The sequence below is a fragment of the Strongylocentrotus purpuratus genome, unplaced genomic scaffold (assembly GCF_000002235.5).
Source record: "Strongylocentrotus purpuratus isolate Spur 01 unplaced genomic scaffold, Spur_5.0 spur5_scaffold_5, whole genome shotgun sequence".
NCBI lineage: Eukaryota > Metazoa > Echinodermata > Echinoidea > Camarodonta > Strongylocentrotidae > Strongylocentrotus > Strongylocentrotus purpuratus.
In genome coordinates this window covers 4,699,682-4,719,891 of record NW_022145611.1, presented here as the reverse complement: position 1 = coordinate 4,719,891, position 20,210 = coordinate 4,699,682, and the positions used below count along the sequence as shown (strand labels likewise).

At 37.3% G+C, this 20,210-nt stretch overlaps 1 protein-coding gene across 1 annotated transcript; it reads right to left on the bottom strand.

Annotated features, from left to right (window-relative positions):
• Nucleotides 1–2,661: 2,661 nt before the first annotated feature.
• On the bottom strand, nt 2,662–15,982 carry LOC592919 (DDB1- and CUL4-associated factor 5). The gene is made up of 8 exons (XM_792417.4): nt 15,594–15,982; nt 12,398–12,578; nt 11,430–11,569; nt 10,541–10,670; nt 7,964–8,177; nt 6,787–6,853; nt 6,008–6,126; nt 2,662–5,445 (listed from the first exon to the last, which is right to left on the bottom strand). Exons 1-8 carry the CDS (start codon nt 15,820–15,822, stop codon nt 3,967–3,969), a joined length of 2,559 nt encoding a protein of 852 aa, XP_797510.4. The 5' UTR covers nt 15,823–15,982; the 3' UTR covers nt 2,662–3,966.
• Nucleotides 15,983–20,210: the final 4,228 nt, after the last annotated feature.

The window sequence follows — 20,210 nt, the reverse complement described above, 5'->3', positions numbered from 1 at the left end:
TTTAAAAAGTAGACATTTTAATAGGGGGAATTACTCATCTTGGCAATTCGGATACATCAAACTGGGAGAATGCAAACATTAATATCATTTCCCTATTTTCATAATGAAACAGGTGTTTTTTTTTTCTTCATGGTACATCATGGATAACGAAACTGGATTTTGAGATAAGAGTAACAAATTAGAATGTTCAAAAAAGTCTTGAACAGGAAAGGTGGACATCATTTTCTCTGTATTTCAACCATTGTATTTAATAAACCACTCAATATTGTGACCAGCATTTAAATTGCTCATCTTTACATCATTCTTTTAAGACATCGGAACTACCCCCGAACCATGGCGGAGTTGACTGCAAACGTAAGATACCAACATGTGCAGTTTTAAGTAGACCACAGGGCAAGCAACATGTATGATAAATTCCAAAGTTCTCATCATTTTCAAAGAAAAAAAAACAGAGCAGTCATACAAAAGAACACAATCCCCAAATAAAAAATTAAAAATTATATTGCATTGGTAATTGGTAAAAAACCAACTTGATGGCTAATCAATATAATCATAATATAAATGGACAATATAATAAGTGAAACAAATTTGAGTATGTTGTGCTAAGGTTCTGCCTAGCGAGGGGTTATGGCATTCATCTATATACATCATATATGTCAACAGCCAGAACGCAAATTGCAAATTGTTGCTAGGTCGAACAAAAATTATGGATTACCCTACCTAGCAACATGTAATGTATGCGATATGCATTCTAAATATTGAATACGATTGTTAGTAACAAGTGAATGAAATAATTCGTAATGTGGTACTGAACAAAGACATGTTTTTAAAATGATTAAATTATGAAAATGGCCTATTGGTCACTGTATTAAAGTGAAAATTATTTTGAACTAACAAATTATAAAAAGTTGTTCCTGCACAAATCATATCAAACAAATATTACATTAACAATATCTTAATAGTGTGGGCCTTAACGTATACCATATTTCATTGTATTGTTCATAGTGGGTTTGCTACACTTAAGGAACATTTTCAGCCAAAATATTTGTTCTGAAATGCATACCACTGGTGAGTCCCTAAAACATAAAACTTGAGCAGCTTGGGTGCCAATGTTCAAAAATCACTCAATGGCATCATTTTTAGCATGACATTTTACTTAGAAATCTGCATTTTGAAAAAGGTGAACACCATTTCCTTGTTAGAGGTATCTGTGTACCGTAACCTCACTATATTAAGTAGAAAACAACTATTTTGTATTTTGATATTTCAGTGTTAAGTTTTGGGCAGAGAAACCCCATTTAAATCTCATTACTCATAATAAAAAGTAAGAATTCATTACTATGCTGTCTATGCAGTACAAATATATTTCAAAAAAAAAAATGCTCCTGTAGAGGAGAAATGAACAAGAATCATAAAAATATTTAAAGAGATGGTGAAATTCTAGTAAAGATGAAAGATAAGTTGTGAGCTAACTCAGACTTTTAATGTCAGTATGGAAGAACATCGTAGAAAAAGGACCTTTAAAGGGATCCAGTAACTTTGTCTCAGATTCTGAAACAAAATCCTGGACTTAGCACATGCTGCAATGATAATTATAAACTTTTATATCAGTCAGGAACCCCATGACTTTTACAAGCCTGTCTGATTATCAAGATATTTATGATTGGAAATCTAAACAAAATTTTGCGTTTTCCTAACTGTTTTCATAACACTACAGTCTATTGGGGAAAAATGAGTATGGTATGGTAAAACCGGTCACTCAAAGAATTTTACTTTTTTGAGGCACTTCATGATCATTTTGGAGCACAATTTTTTTAGGGCTTCAATATTACACCATATCACAGACACTGATAACTCGTAGGGCCGTGCATTTCAGATTTAACATTGTTAAACGATGCCTTTAAAAAGAAAGACTGCCCTTCGAAATATGACAAGAAATAGCTGAAAGGTTTAGACCAAACATTTATGGTACATGTGCATAGTCCCACATACCCATTTATGGGTACAGTGCATGTGATTTTCATTTCAGCAAGAAAGAATAAATCTCTAATATTAATTTGATGATTCCAAAACCTAACAGTAACCAAAGATCCCTATGTACTACATAAGCAACCTATTCCAATTGTTTCCACAGTTTTTCCCCAATGTAATTCTGTGACCAGCATTCAACTTTATCTTTAACATAACACCAGAGGTGTAACAGTAGAGTGGTTTAAGCACTTGACTTGAAATGCAAAGGTCGGAGGTTCGATCTCGACACAGCATTATGTCCTTTGGCAAGGCATTTATCTACATTTGCCACTCCATACCCAAGAGAGAAATGGGGACCTGGTAGGATGATGAAAGCCTTTGTGTTAGTAATTGCCATATGCCCTCACGGTGACCATATGGTAGGAATACTCCCCACGGAGTGGAGATGGTGCACATTGTGCATGAATAATCCGATGACCAGTGTAATAATACCTGTAAAGTGCTTAGAGACAGTATTTAGTATTAAGTGCTATATAAATCCAGATGATTATTAACATTGAAAGCATAACCCTCCCTACAATAAAAATACAATCTTTAATTTTCATTTTTACGTCTGTCATATTTCCAATACAAAATTTGAAAGAATCTGTATAAAAAAAATTGAGTAGTGGTAAGTTGTTGTGTACAAAAAATTATATTTCCTTATCTAATTAGTACACTGGACAACATTTGTATGGATATCCCTACACAATGACCTTTGACTCTATAATGTTCTGGACATTTGAGAAAAAAAATAACAACAAAAAATGGTAGGTGTTTGTACACAAAACAATAAGACCAGCCAGCGTATATCAGTTAGAACACTAACTTAAATGCCAACATTTGAAAATAAGAATTAGGAATTTCTAGCACGGAATGCCTTAGAAAATTAGAAATCTGTACCCTTAGTACGCGTTCGCACATGCAGCAGCAGTGTAATTGGCAATACGCAGTAAAGCTGTACAAAAAAAGCGAATACAAATTCGCTAGCACTCGATAATGCAGCCATTAAACGCACGCAGTATGTGAACTCTCAAATTGCGGCACATGATAAAAAAGCTTAGTTTGGCTTTAGCGCCCCAAAAATATATATATTTTTTTAAATCGGAATATTCCAAATTTTTAGGTCCTAAAAATCCAGAAAATCAGAATATTCCGGATTATTTGGAAGGGTTGGCAGGTATGCACTAGGGGCTAGACTGCACTTCATGTTTAAAGATAAGCTTGAGTTCTGCTAATGATATAAACAAATTTTCTTACAGAATCCAGCAAAAGTTATACTGAATGTTCAGGTTACAAATAAATGACATGTGCCAAACGATTTTGGTATAAAATGTATAGGGGCTGAGTAATGAGCATAGAAGGATAAGGAAATCAAGGTAAGTAGGCCCGACACCATGTGCTATGTGCAAATGAGAGTTGTGGTTTTTATTGAAGTTGATTTCTAGCAAGCTTTCATGAGGTTGTTTTTATTTTATTGGTTCAAACAATCAATCTACTGCAGGATAAACAATCCAGAATGAATTATAGCCATGTTCCCTCGACATAATTATGATTCCCATACCAGAGCTTGAGATTAGCTTTAAAGAGTACCAATCATAAAAAAAAAAAAAAAAAAAAATGTGTACAGCTAGAATGTATCAAATCGACCTCGAAAATATTTACCCCCAATAGGCATTGGGTTTCACTTCGAAGCTGTACAAAAATTGACCCCCCCCCCCCTCACAATCAAACCCTGTCTCATTGATGCTGCAAAGGCTAAATTTCAATCAGCTTTCAAGAAGCCTGCATGTGCAATATAATTGCAATGGCTTGTAATAGGAATAGGACCATGAAGGCACGTTAATAATTTCCTCCAACAAAAACAAAAAAAGACCAGCAGTTTATCAAAAGATACAAGAATGGATGAAGTATCTAATATCATGAAGAACCTTACAGTAATACTTTGATGACTTTCTAATCAGAATCACTGTCCTTCTGTCTTGAGTAACAGTTTGTGCTGCGATAATGTCTCTTTTTACCAGAACTGTTCACTTTGAACTTCTTGAAACCATTCTTACTTCCATCTTTGGCATGACTTGATGCTTCATTGTCTTTGCTACATCCAGCTGCTTCTACATTATTAGAGTGATTACTTCCATTGGATGTGCTTGCTAAGTTTGTGTTTGTTAAGTTTTTACTCGATTTTGACTTTGGTGGTTTATTCTTGGTTTTTTGTGAAGTGGAAGCTGGTTTGGGATTGGTTTTTGAAACACGGGATGCAACGGAGCCTGTGGTGGTAGCACGTCCCTTGGTGACTCTCTTGGGTGAGTTTGAAGGAGAGGAGGCGGTGGACGGTGCTAATCTATTCATTACTGTGCTTGAAGCTGTAGAAGAATCCCTCTGAGGACTCCTGGATGAAGGCAGAGATGAGGAAGCTGTTGATCTATTGAAACCACCTGTTAAACTAGAGATCTCCTCTAGAGCTCTCATCCTATGGCGGCGCAGTGAGGCAGCTCGCTGCCGGGCAGAGTCTGTCCTTTGTCTAAGCTGACCAACAATTGCAAGAAACTGTTCGTTATCATCCGACATGCTAGAATCACTATCGCTCACTAATGTAATCCGTTCTTTCATAACACGACTGAAGGCCAAGCGCTGATGTAAGCTGGATAGTCTATCTTTTTCCACCTGTGATGGGGAATTGCCCATGGATTGACCTGACGAAGAACCGTCCTTCCCTTTCTTACCCTTCTGACGCATTATGCGTCGCAGAAGACGACTGCGGTATCTCATCACCAAGAAGTCCTCTGATTCATCACTACTACTAGAGGAATCACTAGAGCTCCTGCTTTGTCTTCCTCTTCTTCTGCTCTCACTGGATTCATGACTAGCCTGACTTGTGCTACCTTTCTCTACAGCATCTGATGTACTTATCCTACTCTTTTCTTGATTATCACTCTTTTGTACCGATGCCCCTTCCACACTGAGTCCAGCCGTATCACTACTAGTACTCACATTCCTCTCATCACCATTAGTCTTTGGTTTCACCTTGACAGCATTTGACCGACCGTTTCTAGGATGGGCATTGTGAGTACTGTCACTGTCACTGATCATCCCAAGTTCCGGAGGCAACAATGAAGGCATGACGAAGCCATCTCTGTCAGAGCTGTTTGCATCATCGCTATGATCACGTACAAAGTGGAGATACAAGCTGTCTGGGCTCAATGCACTATTGTCCGAGGAATCGCTACTAAAACTGTGGTCCACCTCCCGCTGAATAAAGGAATCAAAGAACGCCAGCATCCTTGGATCCTCATCTTTAGATTTGTCCGAGTAGTCATGTGAGAGAGCTGATCCTGAGCTAATCATCAGGTTGAAGTATTGCTGACGGGTGAACATCTTTCTTGGAGATTCATTGCCGTCAGACATCCCAGGCAACTTAGTTGCACTCCAAAGCTGCCAATATAAAGAAATAACACTGGATTAAAGCCTCATGCAGGCATGACATAAACTGGAAGAAAAAAACCAGGAAAATAAAAATACTTTATATGTAACTAAATGACAAGTGAGGGCACCCTGCGGTATTTCTCTTCCAGGCAGTTTATTCTTTTAGCATTGTGTGGAAACAAAGCTCTTAAGGCAAAAGACTTCATTCATAAATTGTCAAAGAGTGGGCAATTGAAGTAAAAAAATAAGTACCCGGTAGCATATTATTTGCAACACATCGGAAACATTAGTTCTTACGGAATGACCTTCTAGAAGAAATTTCCATTTGGAAATAAGAATATTATGAACATCACAATAGATGCCTATAAATTAATGGCACACAATGTACAATATATGAAATATCATCTTATCAAGTATTCATCATATCTATTAATTGAATTTCATATCTTTCTTGCGGCATGACATGAAGAGGACAGGACTTTTTATCCAAAGTTATTACTGCGCAAACTTTGATTATATATTCTGTTTTCAAGATAAGTTTTTTTTCCTGGTAAGTTTGATAGATACATACCTTGATGACCTTTTCCACTCCAGATGATGCAATGAGGAAACTTCGTGAGCTAAACCTGACTTGATTGACGATCTGACGATGTCCTTTCAAAACCTGAAATGCTTGATTCACTTGTTGAACTGTGAGAGGGGATCAAAGATCAACATTGTAAGAAAAAAAATTAAAGATTCATAGCTCAATATGGACATAGCCATAGGTATTATTTATTTGAGATGGTGACAATGGCACTTCAAGAGACTTGAAGTGAGAGACACATTTCATGGTGATATTGTGAGTATTTTATATTTTCAGTGAATGATAATTTTCACAAATTATATGCAAAGGCCAGTATTCTCAAAATCAAACTAACTGTAATCAGGCATAAACTCTTATAATTAAGTATTTGGTATCGCCTGTGCCTGGGAGGGGAAAGGCGAACTGAATCACCCTCGGGTCTCTCCTCCCGGTAGAACTGATTGGGGATGTGCAGGTGGGCCACTGCACTCGGGTTTCCCCTTACTCTTATATGAATAGTCTAGTGGGTTCTTAACATGCAAAGGTCGTGACAAAGTTGAGTCAGTTTATATATTTATTGATTTATGGAGAGCAAAGTGTCAACCTCTCATCCTGTAAAATATCATATCATATCATATCATATCATATCAATATCATATCAATATCTAATGTACAAATACAAATCATGTCATCATGAAATCAATGTCTCATTTTCAAGTAACATACTAATCTTGTGTATCCTGTAAAAATATATATATATGAATAAATAAATGAATAAAACTTACTTCCTTCACATGGATCTGGAACCCTCCAAATATAAAGGTTGAAATCATCTGAACCAGATAAGACAAACTGAAAAACACAAAACAAAATATCCCTGTTAAATATAACAAGTACCTTGGTCTATGTTTTGGTCAATTATCTAAAATCATCATACCGGTAGTTACAATCACACTTTAATGATGAACAACCTAGTTGAAGAAAACTCAATCCTGATTGTAGTTCATCAATTAGAATGGTCAGTCTTTCAACCCCCCCACCCCACCCAAACAAAACAAAAAACAAAACAAAACAAAAATAATAATAATAATAATCCATAACACCATAATGCTACAAATAGATAAATCACAGAAATCAAATTAATATTAAAATTAAATTTTTATGGGTAAGAGAAAAACAAAACATGAGTCTGATGCTGTTCATTCTGCCACGCAGACATAGAAAACATCAAGAGCGCACTACCCTCTATAATCATATCAAATACAAAGCATTTGGCACAAAATTGTCCAGTATCATTTTTTTTTAAAGAAACCCAAAAGCCAAAACAAATGAAGCCAAGTAAAAGCAAAACAAAAATAATCTGAAATATGATAGATGGTTCAATTTCACATGAAATTTGCAGGAAAACCCTTATAAAGGCAAGTCCAAGGAAATGTGAACATAAATGGACATAACAATATCATTTCATGTGATGTTTTGTCTGATTCAAGCTCTAGAAAGGCTGTTAGCCTTACACAGGTATCTGTTATACTGAAAACTTAGATGTGGTCTGTAACACATGGGACAAAATAGCTTGTACTTGCCCACATTAAAAAAAAATACTTTGGTCCATACTAATTCTGTTGAACCTGACCCTACGTCTAAGATCACATTTAAGAACGGAAAGCTTAGACGTCACACTGACTTCCTTTGTTGTTAAACCTGATTTTGAACAAAAGCTTAAAGGTCATGTACAGTTTTGGTAAGCCCTCAAAAAAAATTGTCAACTTTCTTTGATTTTAGATGATAAAAAGAAAGATACTAGTAATACTAAGCTGTTGTGAATTTTGTTATTCCCAAGTGAAATATTAAACAAATGTCAAGTAGAAAATAATATTAAAAGAATAACTGCAATGTTAATTCTAACAACGGTGACCTGCACTTGTAGTGACACACGTGTAACACCTACGTGCGGAAACTAACCTGATCCTTGTCACCTCCAAAGCAACAGCTCTTCATAGTACAAGAGTTATAATAACCATCATGGTTGAACTCTACAGATGGCACGGAACTATGGATATCATAAAGAACTGCTGGTAACCTTCTACGCAACGCAAGTAGCTGGCTACCACTTTGATTGAAACGCACACTCATTGCGTTCATCTGGGTGTAGGCACTTCCGTATCTTAAAAGGCAACTGAGAATATAAATAAATTAAAAGAAGAGAAGACAATTTATCATTCTGAATCCAAAGGCTGTTCTATAAAATGTCTTAGCTTTTATGTTAGTAAAAGTATGTTTAATAGTTGTCAAAACAAATTGAAACTGTGCAGAATAGACAGCTATCATTGTCATGACAAATAATATACTTTTACTAACATAAAATATAACATAGTTTATAGTTATACTGACTTAAAGCTTACCGGTACTAGTTTAAAGGAGGGATTAGAGCACCCTGCAAGGTCACTGTGCAGGTGATCATCTCATCAACTCAGCTCTCAAATGACATAAGAAAAAGAGGATCATGGGGGACCAATGGTCACTGATTAGGCATTGGTTTCTATATACAGGGAGCAAGTAGCTACAAGTAGGACAGTGTGGCTTTAAGTGTTAAGGCTGATATGATTTAAAGTGAATACCTCAAGTAATCAATAGTTAATGATTCAAGATAGGGTTACTATGATCACATAGTTGAATATTCGAGTTTAGAGGTAAAGACCAGTATTGGAAACGCCCCAATTTCAAAAAATGAAATGGAAGCTCTTATTACCAATCATGTGAAAGAATATGTTTTGACTAATACATGATGATAACAATTTTGCCGGGAAACCGCCTACTAATTTATATATTTGGTAAATTAGTTTATCTACATGGTCTGTGAGAGATAAACGCATGTGTCGTGCACGTGTGCATATAGTCCCATATACATCTTTCTGTGTACAGTGCTTGTAACTTTACGAAGACTGGGCCATATTTCTTATCATTTTGATGATTCCAGAACCTTGCAGTAACACCAATACTTATATGCTAGATGATCAACCTTTTCTGATCGATTCCACAACGTTTCTTTCACAACGCAATCGCATGACCATAACTGGTCTTTACCTTTAAGAGGGGAAAACATGCAAATTCAGGTGTGACCTGGTGACCCAACATAGGCTCCAACAACATTTGCTCCCAGCTTTATTTGATCAAAGATATGACTTTAGATAAGGATATGATTGGATTTAAGCCACATAGTAGTCAGTGTCCATGTGTACTGCATAAATATTTGCTGACACCAGATTTGGTTGAATTAAAAATTCATGTGTGAACCTGTCTCCCAGGCAGCAAACCCATTGTCCCACTAGAAAGTACTCCAGCTTGCCTTCACATCTCAAGTGTGAGAGAAGTTTTATCATGATGAGAATTCCTAATGGCGGTAGGTTCAGGGCACAATGCATTACACAAGACCTGTTTTCGTCGTAAAAGTGAAGTCCATTCTCGGTGATTGACAACGCCTTTTAATGGGTAAACACCTGAATGAATGGTGTCCAATCCCTAGAGAACCCACTACTATGAGCCTTTAAGTTTAGGGTTAGGTTAAAGATGAAGTTGAATTCTGGTCAAGCGATTGCATTGTGAAAGAAACGTTGTGAAATCGATCAGAAAAGGTTGATCATCTAGCATAGATGTACTGCAAGGTTCTGGAATCATCAAAATGATAAGAAATTTGGCCAAGTCTTCATAAAGTTAGAAGCACTGTACACAGAAAGATGTATATGGGACTACACACACGTGCGCGACACATGCATTTCATATCTCTCAACAGGCGAGAGATACACTAATTTACCAAATATATCAATTAGTAGGCGGTTTTCCGTCAAAATTTTTATCATCATGTAATATTCAAAACATATTCTTTCACATGATTGGTAATAAGAGCTTCCATTTCATTTTTTGAAATTGGGGCGTTTCCAATACTGGTCTTGACCTTCAACTTTAGGGTTAGCTTAATGTATAGCGTTGTGTCCAGATTTGAACTTGAGAGTTCAGATGGTATTAGAAAATGACTACAGAGCAATTGTCCAGCATGTAATGTACAAGTGTACTTGTCTGATGCCAGATTCCAGATTATTGAAAACTTGGGCCCTGTCTTATAAAGAGTTGCGATTGCAAGTCCTCAATTCAATTACCAGTAACAATTTACTACTGTATCTCATATCTCTTTGGAAAATAGTTGCTATTGATTTAAAGTGGCTATCAATTAGAATCAATCACAACTTTTTAATCATGCAGAGCCCTAATGTCCAGGGGTGGTATTATGGATTTAATCTTTTATGTTAGTAAAACAATGTTAATTGTCATAACAAATAAAACTTAGGACAACCCATTGCTTGAATGTCTATAAGAATCCGGCTGCATTCACATAAAGCTTTAGCTAAGAGACATCTGTGCAAGCATCGATGAGTAGTGTTAATTCTGTGTCTTTCTTATTTGAGTTTGTTATGACGACATCGTTGACCCTAATATAATCAAAATATGACATTTCAAAATCTGGCTTTACGGGAAAATGATTACCTTTTAGGTGCTCTGACATCCCACAGAGCAATGCCTTCTTTGGCATTGGCCGTAGCTAGAAACCTAGGCTCTTGAGGGTGATACACAACTGCATGGAATGCTGTCACATAGTTGGCTAGCACAAATGGTTCTGTAATAACAAACGGTAATGGGTGAAGAACAAAAATAGACACAACAAAAACAAAAAATATGATATTACTACCACTATAATAATAGTGGAGTTTTGTATAGCCGTCATGTCTGGCACATTGCCACTTTTGAAGCTCTATCATTAATACCCTGGTATTAACATGGCTGCCATTACAGCGTTTGAGCATCGAAATTAAAATATTCAAACTTGCATTTGTTACCTTTTTGCTTTTTATAGATGCAATTTCAGTCCAAACATCCCAAGTATAAATAGGAGCAAGAAAACAACAGAGATTACAGTCTGGCCTTACTGTCCTGTTTTCTGCTTGTTGTTTGTCTGATTTTGTTCACTTTCATCAATCTCTTACTCTGATTTGTATTATTGATTTCACAGCAAATTGCGATTAAACATAAAAGTTTAGTACTGATCGTGTGATTACATTGTAAAAGAAACCATCTGGAAGCCATGATTGGAAAAGGTTGATCATGTATTTCAGATACAATTTTGAAATGTTGAAATGAAAGGAACTCGACTGCTGAAGATCTCTTGGACAATACAGCACACAGAATTGGGTATATGGGACTTCACAGAAGTGTCTGGTCCAAACATTTTTGAGAGTAATCAATCCTTTTGAGTTTTAAGGAGACATATCTACTGTCTTCCAAAAGGACACAGAAAAATGAAGAAACTCACAGATGTTCATCTTTACCAGACGCTAACCTTTTCTATATTAAGTTTGATAACTCTAAAATATATTACCTTGATGACTTGGTGCTCGAATGTCCCAGAGAAGAACCCTTCCATCTGCACAGGCGCTGGCATAGATATTATCATTCCTTGGATCTACTGCTAATCCATACACAGCATCCTCATGTAAGAACACATCTAATGCATCTCCTCTGAGAGAGAGAAAATAAAAAACAATCCAATCAAATTTACTCATTTACTTGGTTACTAGAAGTATAGGAGCAGGCCTTAACACCCTTCTGGCCTTCAACAGGCAATATGCTCCAGTAACAATTGCTCCTGACTTTATTTCATCAAACATACACATTTAGGGTAAGGGTTAGGGGTTCAAAGGTTAGGGAGGGATTAGGGTTATAACTGGGTGTTAGGTTAGATTTACAGTTAGGGATGGGCTAGAATTAGGTATGCCGTAGTGTTGACTGTAGGTTCAGGATTGATTTAGAATTTGGTGTACATGTACACCATTAATGAGGAGCAATTGTTGCCAGAGCACGCATCACCAGAGCACGCATCACCAGAGCATGTGTCCAACAACTGCCTGTTTTTACATTTCTTCTTCCCCAGAGCATCATGTAATGCTAGAAAAAATAACCAATATTTACTGCTAGTGTACTGCACTCTTTACCTGGTCCAGTCAACTAATGGAACAAACACTGGGCTGCCAGAGTCGACCAGTGTCACATTATAATAATAATAGGCATTTCTATAGCGCTGTCTATCTAGAAATTCTATTCTGAGGCGAATTTATTGTTACCCCGGCTTGAGCCTAGCTGCCATTCCGGCACTCCAGCATTTCAAGGAATTAATTCCTGCCAGGTACCCAAGTACATCACCTGGGTTGAGTGTGGCAAATGTAGGTCAATGTCTTGCCAAAGATCATTAGTGCTGTGGCGTGACTTGACCTTGTGATCGACAGTCTGGCGACGTATCCCCTCATCCCATCCCCCCCCCCAAAAAAAAAAAAAAAATGGAGAGCTTACCGTCTGGCATCATGGACTATGACTTGATCATCATTGCCTCCTGAGTAAATCTTCCCATTTTCATTATCAAAAGCCAAGCAGAATATGTTTGAATGGTGCTCGCCTTTCATGATTCTTGGTTCATATTTAGAATGGAGAGCTTCGTCCACATTCCACAGAAGAATACGTCTGTCATCACCACCTGAGAAAAAAATTATCATATACAGCATAAATAACATTCATAAATTCAAACTAATTTAAAGATCACTATACACATTAAAGGGATCCAGTAACTTAGTCTTAGATCCTTTAGAAATAATCCTTGATTTAGCTCATGCTGCAATGATAATTATAAACCTTTAGGTCAGCCAGGAACTCTTTTACAAGCCGATTGCCTGTCTGATTATCAAGATATTAATGATTGGAATTACAAATTTTGAAAACTGTTCACTGAACGGTTTTCATAACACTACATTCTATTGGGGAAAACGAGTATGGTAAAACCGGTCACTCAAAGATTTTTACTTTTTTGAGGCACTTCTTGATCATTTTGAAGCGCAATTTTTTTAGGGCTTCAATATTACACCATATCACATACACTGGTAACATGTAGGACCGTGTATCTCAGATTTAACATTGTTAAACGATTCCTTTAAGCAGTAGTAAACACACTATTTCAGTTCTTGCATGCATTATCTACCCACCAAGTTGTTAGAAATCTGGATTTTAGTGAGAGTTACGTTCAAGGAGCAAGAATTAGTAGGGATGAGTTTGTTTTGATATCAAGTTGTGAAGTTCAATTTTTCAAATTATTTCAACATGGATAACACTTAATCATCCGGTGGCTCTTCTTTACTTTAGAAAGTCTAATAATAAAATTATGTTTGCTAATCGAAAGAAAAGACACACTGGTGTATGATTCAATTTAAATTATTTACATTTCATCTTGAATCTGGTGAGACTAAGCCGAGTAAAATTAACTCATAGTTTCCTCGTCCCTGTCTTCTTCTTTTCCTCATTTTCTTTCCATCTTTTTTTCTTTCCATCTTCTTTTCTTTTTTAATATGGAGGTTACATAAAGCAATCACTATCAACTTGTGTACATATTTAGTTCTTTAACTAATACTCAAAATGATGATGAGACAGACTCAGACAAGACCTAGACAATTTGCAAGACTGGGCTAATGGCAGATGATCGTTGAAGTTCCACCCGTACAAGTGCATAGTACTTATAGTTAGGCCTTCACTCTAGGCCTCGAACCATAAATCCGTCGTGACTGAGAAAACAAGGTGCACAGACAAGACCTAGACAATTTGCAAGACTGGGTTATAAATGGCAGATGATCTAAGAAGTTCCACCCGTACACGTGCACATTACTTAAAGCTAGGCGTTCACTCTCGGCCTCAAACCATAAATGTGTCATTAGAAAACAAGATGAACATATTTCACTGACAGATACAAAGGTTGTTAAGGATATATTTGTACTTGTATACTATCATCTGAATATTAATGAACACATCTCACAAACTATCTCCACGACAAACAGACTGCTTGGAGTTATTTGAAGGTCATTCTCATACCTAGACATAGTAACGTTCAACCTACTATACGAAGGTCTAATTTGACCAATCTGCCATTTGAGCAGTATGGTCACCCCATACACTTGGAGAACAGAGAATGGTTGAGAGTATTCAATGCAGTGCCACAAAGGTGATCCCAAGCACCAAGCATCTGACTTACTAAAATAGACATGCATATTTTTTGCAAAAATTTATTTCAAACTTATTTCACTTCTAGAGTTCTGCTTCCAGTACTTGGTCATTGAGCTTGGACTTGAAAACATTGACTGATGATGCCTCAACAGAAGGACATTCTAAGAAACAACTGCCCTTTGACTAAAACTAAAAGAATGGAACATTTTTGCTTGTGCGACATCTCCTCTTATAGAACTTAAACTTGTGTACTTGAGTGATTTGATCGTTAAGAACAAAGAGTGCAGCTGGATCGTAGTCTCCCAAATCATTCAACAACTTAAAAACCTGAACTACGGTATATCTGCTCATTCATGCCTATACTCCAGTGATGGAATTCCTATAATATGCTTTCAAAGTCTTTCAGAATATGGAAATGACCTCACTTCAAAAACTTGGAATTGGTAGCTAGCTGTTCTTTGAACAGACTCAAACTTTCTTGCATCTCTCTTTGAGAGTTCTTTCCATACACATGAACAGTATTCTAAATGTGGTCTTTCAAGCAAGTATTTGTTAGTGTTTCTAACAGATAATACTGTTTTTAACAGATAATACGATTACCTCCCCATTTCATTCAGTACCACACATCACACAACTCAACTGTGACATCTCAATTCATTGCATTCTTTCGTCTCAGCAAAACTTCAAGTTCAACTAGACTACCTAGACCTATTCATTGTTGACATTAGTTTAGGAAATCCTATCTACAATCGGAATACTACTGTATGTAGATCTACACCTCCACATTTATATTCATGAAATGGGTATGGCGGTGTGACCAAAGTTCGCGCGTGACCAAAGTTCGCTTTCTCAAAAAGTCGGTAAGATTTCGAAAATCTGATATCACCAATGGAAAGAGGGTCATAAAATTACCCAGAAACGAAATTTTCTTTAGAATTGGTTGCGAAATTGTGAAAATATTGACAAAAGATCGGCAAATTTTGCAGTTATTTGCGTCCATTCCGAAAAATTATCAACTTACCGATTAAGGGTCTGGAAATCTTCATTTTGAGATCAGAAATCCTCAAAATTGTAAGTAAAGAGTGGTACTAACTGATTGTACGATATCTTGTCTTGCAAATTATGATAGACCTATTACCTTATTTTTGATGGATCACATTTTTTGATAAATCAACTGTAAACCACCGTGCGTGAAGTTAGGTCTCATTGTTTTTACGACTTTTTTAGATGCAGCGCGCACGCACGATCGGACATCGAATTTTTAGATCGCGATATCTCCGAAATCCTTCGACGGTAAATTTTTCTTTTTGAACCAATCTGTAGTAAAAAACTTTGCCGTCCATTTGGTAATACTTGAAATAAATAAAGTTGTGTAGAATGTGAGAAATCATAGATCGAATATCACATTTTGTAATATGTTCTAAAATGTGCGCGAACTTTGGTCACCCCTTCATACAATTATCAATACCACGACTTATTTTGACTACTACTGTAATTTTCTAACCTGATGCTAAATAATCTCCACCCCTGTTGCTGAACTCAATGGCATTGACACAGCCATAGTGCCCCAACAAATCCAGTCGGTAGAAGGGCTCTTTTCTGTGCAATGTATTGATGCGCCTATTTAACATAATTCTCGGCAAACTGGTGTAGCCATTCTGCTGTCGATGAGATATCATTCGTGGCAACTCTGGCACCTTTCCATTGAGGATGTGTTTGTTAAATCCCTCCATTATTTCCTTACTTCTCAGTAAGTAGGAGAGAATTAAGTCCTGTAGGTACTACTCAGCTTGTCTTACAAAGAATTTCACTCAATGCTAGACTCCAGTCCTTGAATTGCGTTTTCCAATGCTGGAGCGAAGTTTCTTGTTTATTTACGAGTACCAGTATATACGAAGCATGCATTCAGCGCAGCGCGCGCGCGCCGAGCCAGCGCAACGCGACACAGAACCAGCGGGTATTGCATGCAAAGACAGTATACTACATAGATCAATGGAGGAGCTTCTTTGAAGTTCAGGCCAGGGGGAGGGACACTGAACGATCGGTGGGGGTGTACACGTACCCCCTCTCTCCCGATGATGATGATGATGATGATGAGGTCATGAGGATGATGATGATGATGATGATGATAATAATGAAAAAATAAATAAACATAGTAATGTGTGATTTTTTTAAACGAATAAATCCATACTCTAGATAACACTCTTAAAGTGTTATCTAGAGTATGGATTTATTACCAACAATTAAGAACAAAAATACTCACACAAAAAACAAACAAAAATAATTATATTAATAATAGAATTAATAATAATAATAACAATAATAACAATGTCAATAATTATTATAATCATGGGAGGCGATTTCTTTTCATGACCGGGGGAGGGGGGGGGGCAACTGATGCGAAGGACAATGTGAGCAAAAACATTTTTTTTTGGGGGGGGGGGCGGGAGCAGAAGGAGAGCTGCTCTGGTATCTCATATTCGCGTAGTAGGGGGGGGGGGGCTAAAGTATATTATTAATGATCAGGTAGAGCGTATCGAGCTTAAAATTGCATGGGGTCTATAGGGCAAGACCCGGTGGGTCAAGGGTTGCCACTTTTGAGCCAGAGGTGAGAGTGAGTCATTGCGAGGGGTGTAATGAGCACTTAAATTTTTTTCGTGAGAAAAAGTTTATCCGCGAATTAGCCGGCGAATAAGTGGGGGGGGGGTGGGGGAGGTGGGTGGTGAGCACTAATTTGTACGGGTGTAGCTACCAGGGGCGGTCGAGCGACTTCCAAAGTGGGGGGGCACCAACAAAAAAGGGCACTTTCTGAAGAAAAAAGGGCACCTACAGTGGGAAATCTCAAAGCGAAAATATACAATTTTTTAGACATTGGTACATACCCCTGCATTGTGATTACATTATCAGGGATGATTTCAATATTTGTTTCTCTTCATACATCATACAAGATATCGCTTAAGCATCATACTTTACAGTTGGGTGGGATGTCTGAATATGCATTTACGAGCGAGCGAAGCGAGCGAGAAAAATTTTAAAGATCTGCGAGGTCGCAGTGCGAAAAATTACATCTTATAAAGAGGAAAAAAGCCAATCGTGATGGGGTTATAAGCACATTCTCATAACGGAAGACTGAAAAGACCTTTGATAACTAACATAATTATATCATCTTTAAATGCGAGCGAGCGCAGCGAGCGAACTTTGGGGGAAATTGCTCTTAGTCGCTTTAAATAAGGGGCATGTTTAATGATTTCATGAAAAGGGGACAATTATCGAAAGGGATAAGACACTTATTAGAAAAGAAAAGGAGCACGTGTCAAAGTACAAAGGATAATTATAAGAGGTGAACATGAGGCATTTTTTTCACCTGAAAAGAGGCACTCACCTGATGAAAAAGAGGCGTTTACGAAAATGGGAAATAGGCATTTGTTGACGGAAAAAGGGCACCCATCAGATTTTGATAGGGGCATTTATAAGAGGTGAAAAGGGGACAGGTCCCTTATTAGAAAGGAAAAGGGGCACGTATCATTATTAAAAAGGGAATTATCAGAGGTGAAAAGAGGCACTGACCAGATATGAAAAGGGGCACTTATGAAAATGTAAAAGGGGCACTTATAATAAAGGAAAATGTGCATTTGTTGAATGAAAAGGGGGCACCGTTCAAATTTTAAAAAAGGGCCGTTATGAGAAGGGGAGGGAGCTTTTTCTTTTTAATGGGGGCACTTATCATAAGGAAAAGGGGCACTTATTAGAAAGGGAAAGCGGTAGTTATGAGAAGGGGAAGGAGCTCTCTCTTTTTAATGGGGGCACTTATCATAAGGAAAAGGGGCACTTATTAGAAAGGGAAAGCGGTAGTTATGAGAAGGGGAAGGAGCTCTCTCTTTTTAATGGGGGCACTTATCATAAGGAAAAGGGGCACTTATTAGAAAATAAAAGGGGCACATGTTAAAAGGTTACAAAGGAAAAAAGGGGCAGTTGTCAAAGTAAAAGGAGCACCTCTCAGTTTTGAATAGGGCAATTATCAGAGAGGTGAAGGGGGCACTTATCAAAAGTGAAAAGGGGCACTTCTCGTACCTGAAAAGAGGCACTTCTCGTACCTGAAAAGAGGCACTTACTAGAGATTAAAAAGGGCACTTATTAAAGATAATTTCAAGATTTATGAGAATGGAAAATGGACACTTATTGCAAAGGAAAATGGGAACATGTCGAAGGAAAAGGGGCACGTGTCAAAAATAAAAAGGGCACTCGTCAGAGGTGAAAAGGGGGGAAGGGGCACTTTTATTTAGTAATAGGGGCACTTGTCAAAGTAAAAGGGGCACTTTTCCTATGTAAAAGGGGCACTTCTTACAAAATAAAAGGGGCACTTTTCCTATGTAAAAAGGGGCACTTTTGGGCTATCTGAAAAAGTGGGGGGGCACTGTGCCCCCCCTGCCCCCCGGGAGAACCGCCTCTGGTAGCTACGATGCTGACTATAAGTTCACGAAATAAATCGTAATATATTTATGTTGTCGAGGAAAATGACCAAGTGCCCATATCGCAAGTAGGCCTACTATACAGTGCGTCCCAGAAAAAGCGAAACCGAGAATTAATCACAATTATAATTAATAAATGACACATATTTGTAAAGCTTAGATCCTCCTCTTTCATTTGAGGTTACTCATATGATGCATATTTCACGCACGAGTGATTAAAAACAAATTGAAGAGAGGGTACGTACCAAAAAGTCATTTGGCGGGCGTTATCTGAATTTCAAAGAGAAAATCACATTTCTAGAAAGTTTATTTTCTGCCCTTTAATACGACACCTCAATCAGGAATAACAAAGTTCTGTTTGTTTAAATTAATGCTTGCATTTCCATAATTTGATGAAACGAATTGGTTTTTACTGGTTGCCTGCCATAGCAACGAACAGACTTGACAAAAGACTTAACTCCGTTTCGTTGACAATCAGCCATGCACAAAGAGGACAAAAGAGCCCCCAGAAGCTTGGAGGTTTTCGGCATTAAATTTCCATCAGATTAGCATCCAGAGGACCGCCTTAGGGCCCTAGATGGGGTCCAGGGGGCAAAGCCACCGGATGTTCAGGGTTATGCCAACATGTTTTGATCGAGTTATGAAATAAAATTATTTGAATTGAATTGAATTGAATGACAATACGCAATCGAAGACTCGAATCATATCACACCCCCAAAATGACCGAACATAACTTTAGTGACGATTTGATATTCGCAGAGAAATTTATTTTTAATTTTTAAAGATAACCAGATAGAATGATTATTAAAATAAATTATTGGCTGCCATCAAAGCTGAATCACGAGACATTCTTGCACTTCCCATCCTCGATATTACACACACTGAGCTTAAATGTGCTAAATATTACTTTGATATGTATACAAAAATCATACTTTCCGTGCGCGTCTCAAATTTCTGACGGACAATCTGTGCGGAAAAGGTCTCGCACCAATAGTCCGTAGTCTGCAAGCACAAACCCTGGTCAGTCGTAAAAGTGAGTCTGCACTATAAGACTACCATAGGCCATGTACTGTACACAACCAGTAGGTAGCTGGGCTAGACTTCTCTCAAGGCACAATGATTTTTTGATAAAGTGTCAAATTAGGGTCTGTGCCTGCACACTAAATAGTCCGCCTGCCGCACCGAATGTCCGTACTCTAGTCCACACGTATACATAGTCAATATACAAGTATAATTATACTTAAAGGAAACCAAAACCTTCATACTAAGTTACTTTTATTGTAAAGTTTAAGATATTTGAAAAATACCGGTGAAAATTTGAACAAAATCGGTCAAGGAATAAGGAAGTAAGAGCTTTTTGAAATTACTAGTCACTAGAGGGCGGTATTCAATTTGATGACATCATCTGTGGACAACTCTCCATGCCTTTTGTACATCAAATTTAATGTTTTTCCTTCTTTCTTGTGATTGAGATAATGTACTCCCCTAATAGCAAAATATAGAATGCAAAATGATATTCTACTTCACATGTTATGAAGTCGGATCTAGAACACAAATAAATACGAAGAAAACAACAAAATTGTAAAATTTTATGTACAAAAGGCATGGAGAGTTGTTCACAGATGATGTCATCAAATTGAATACCGCCCTCT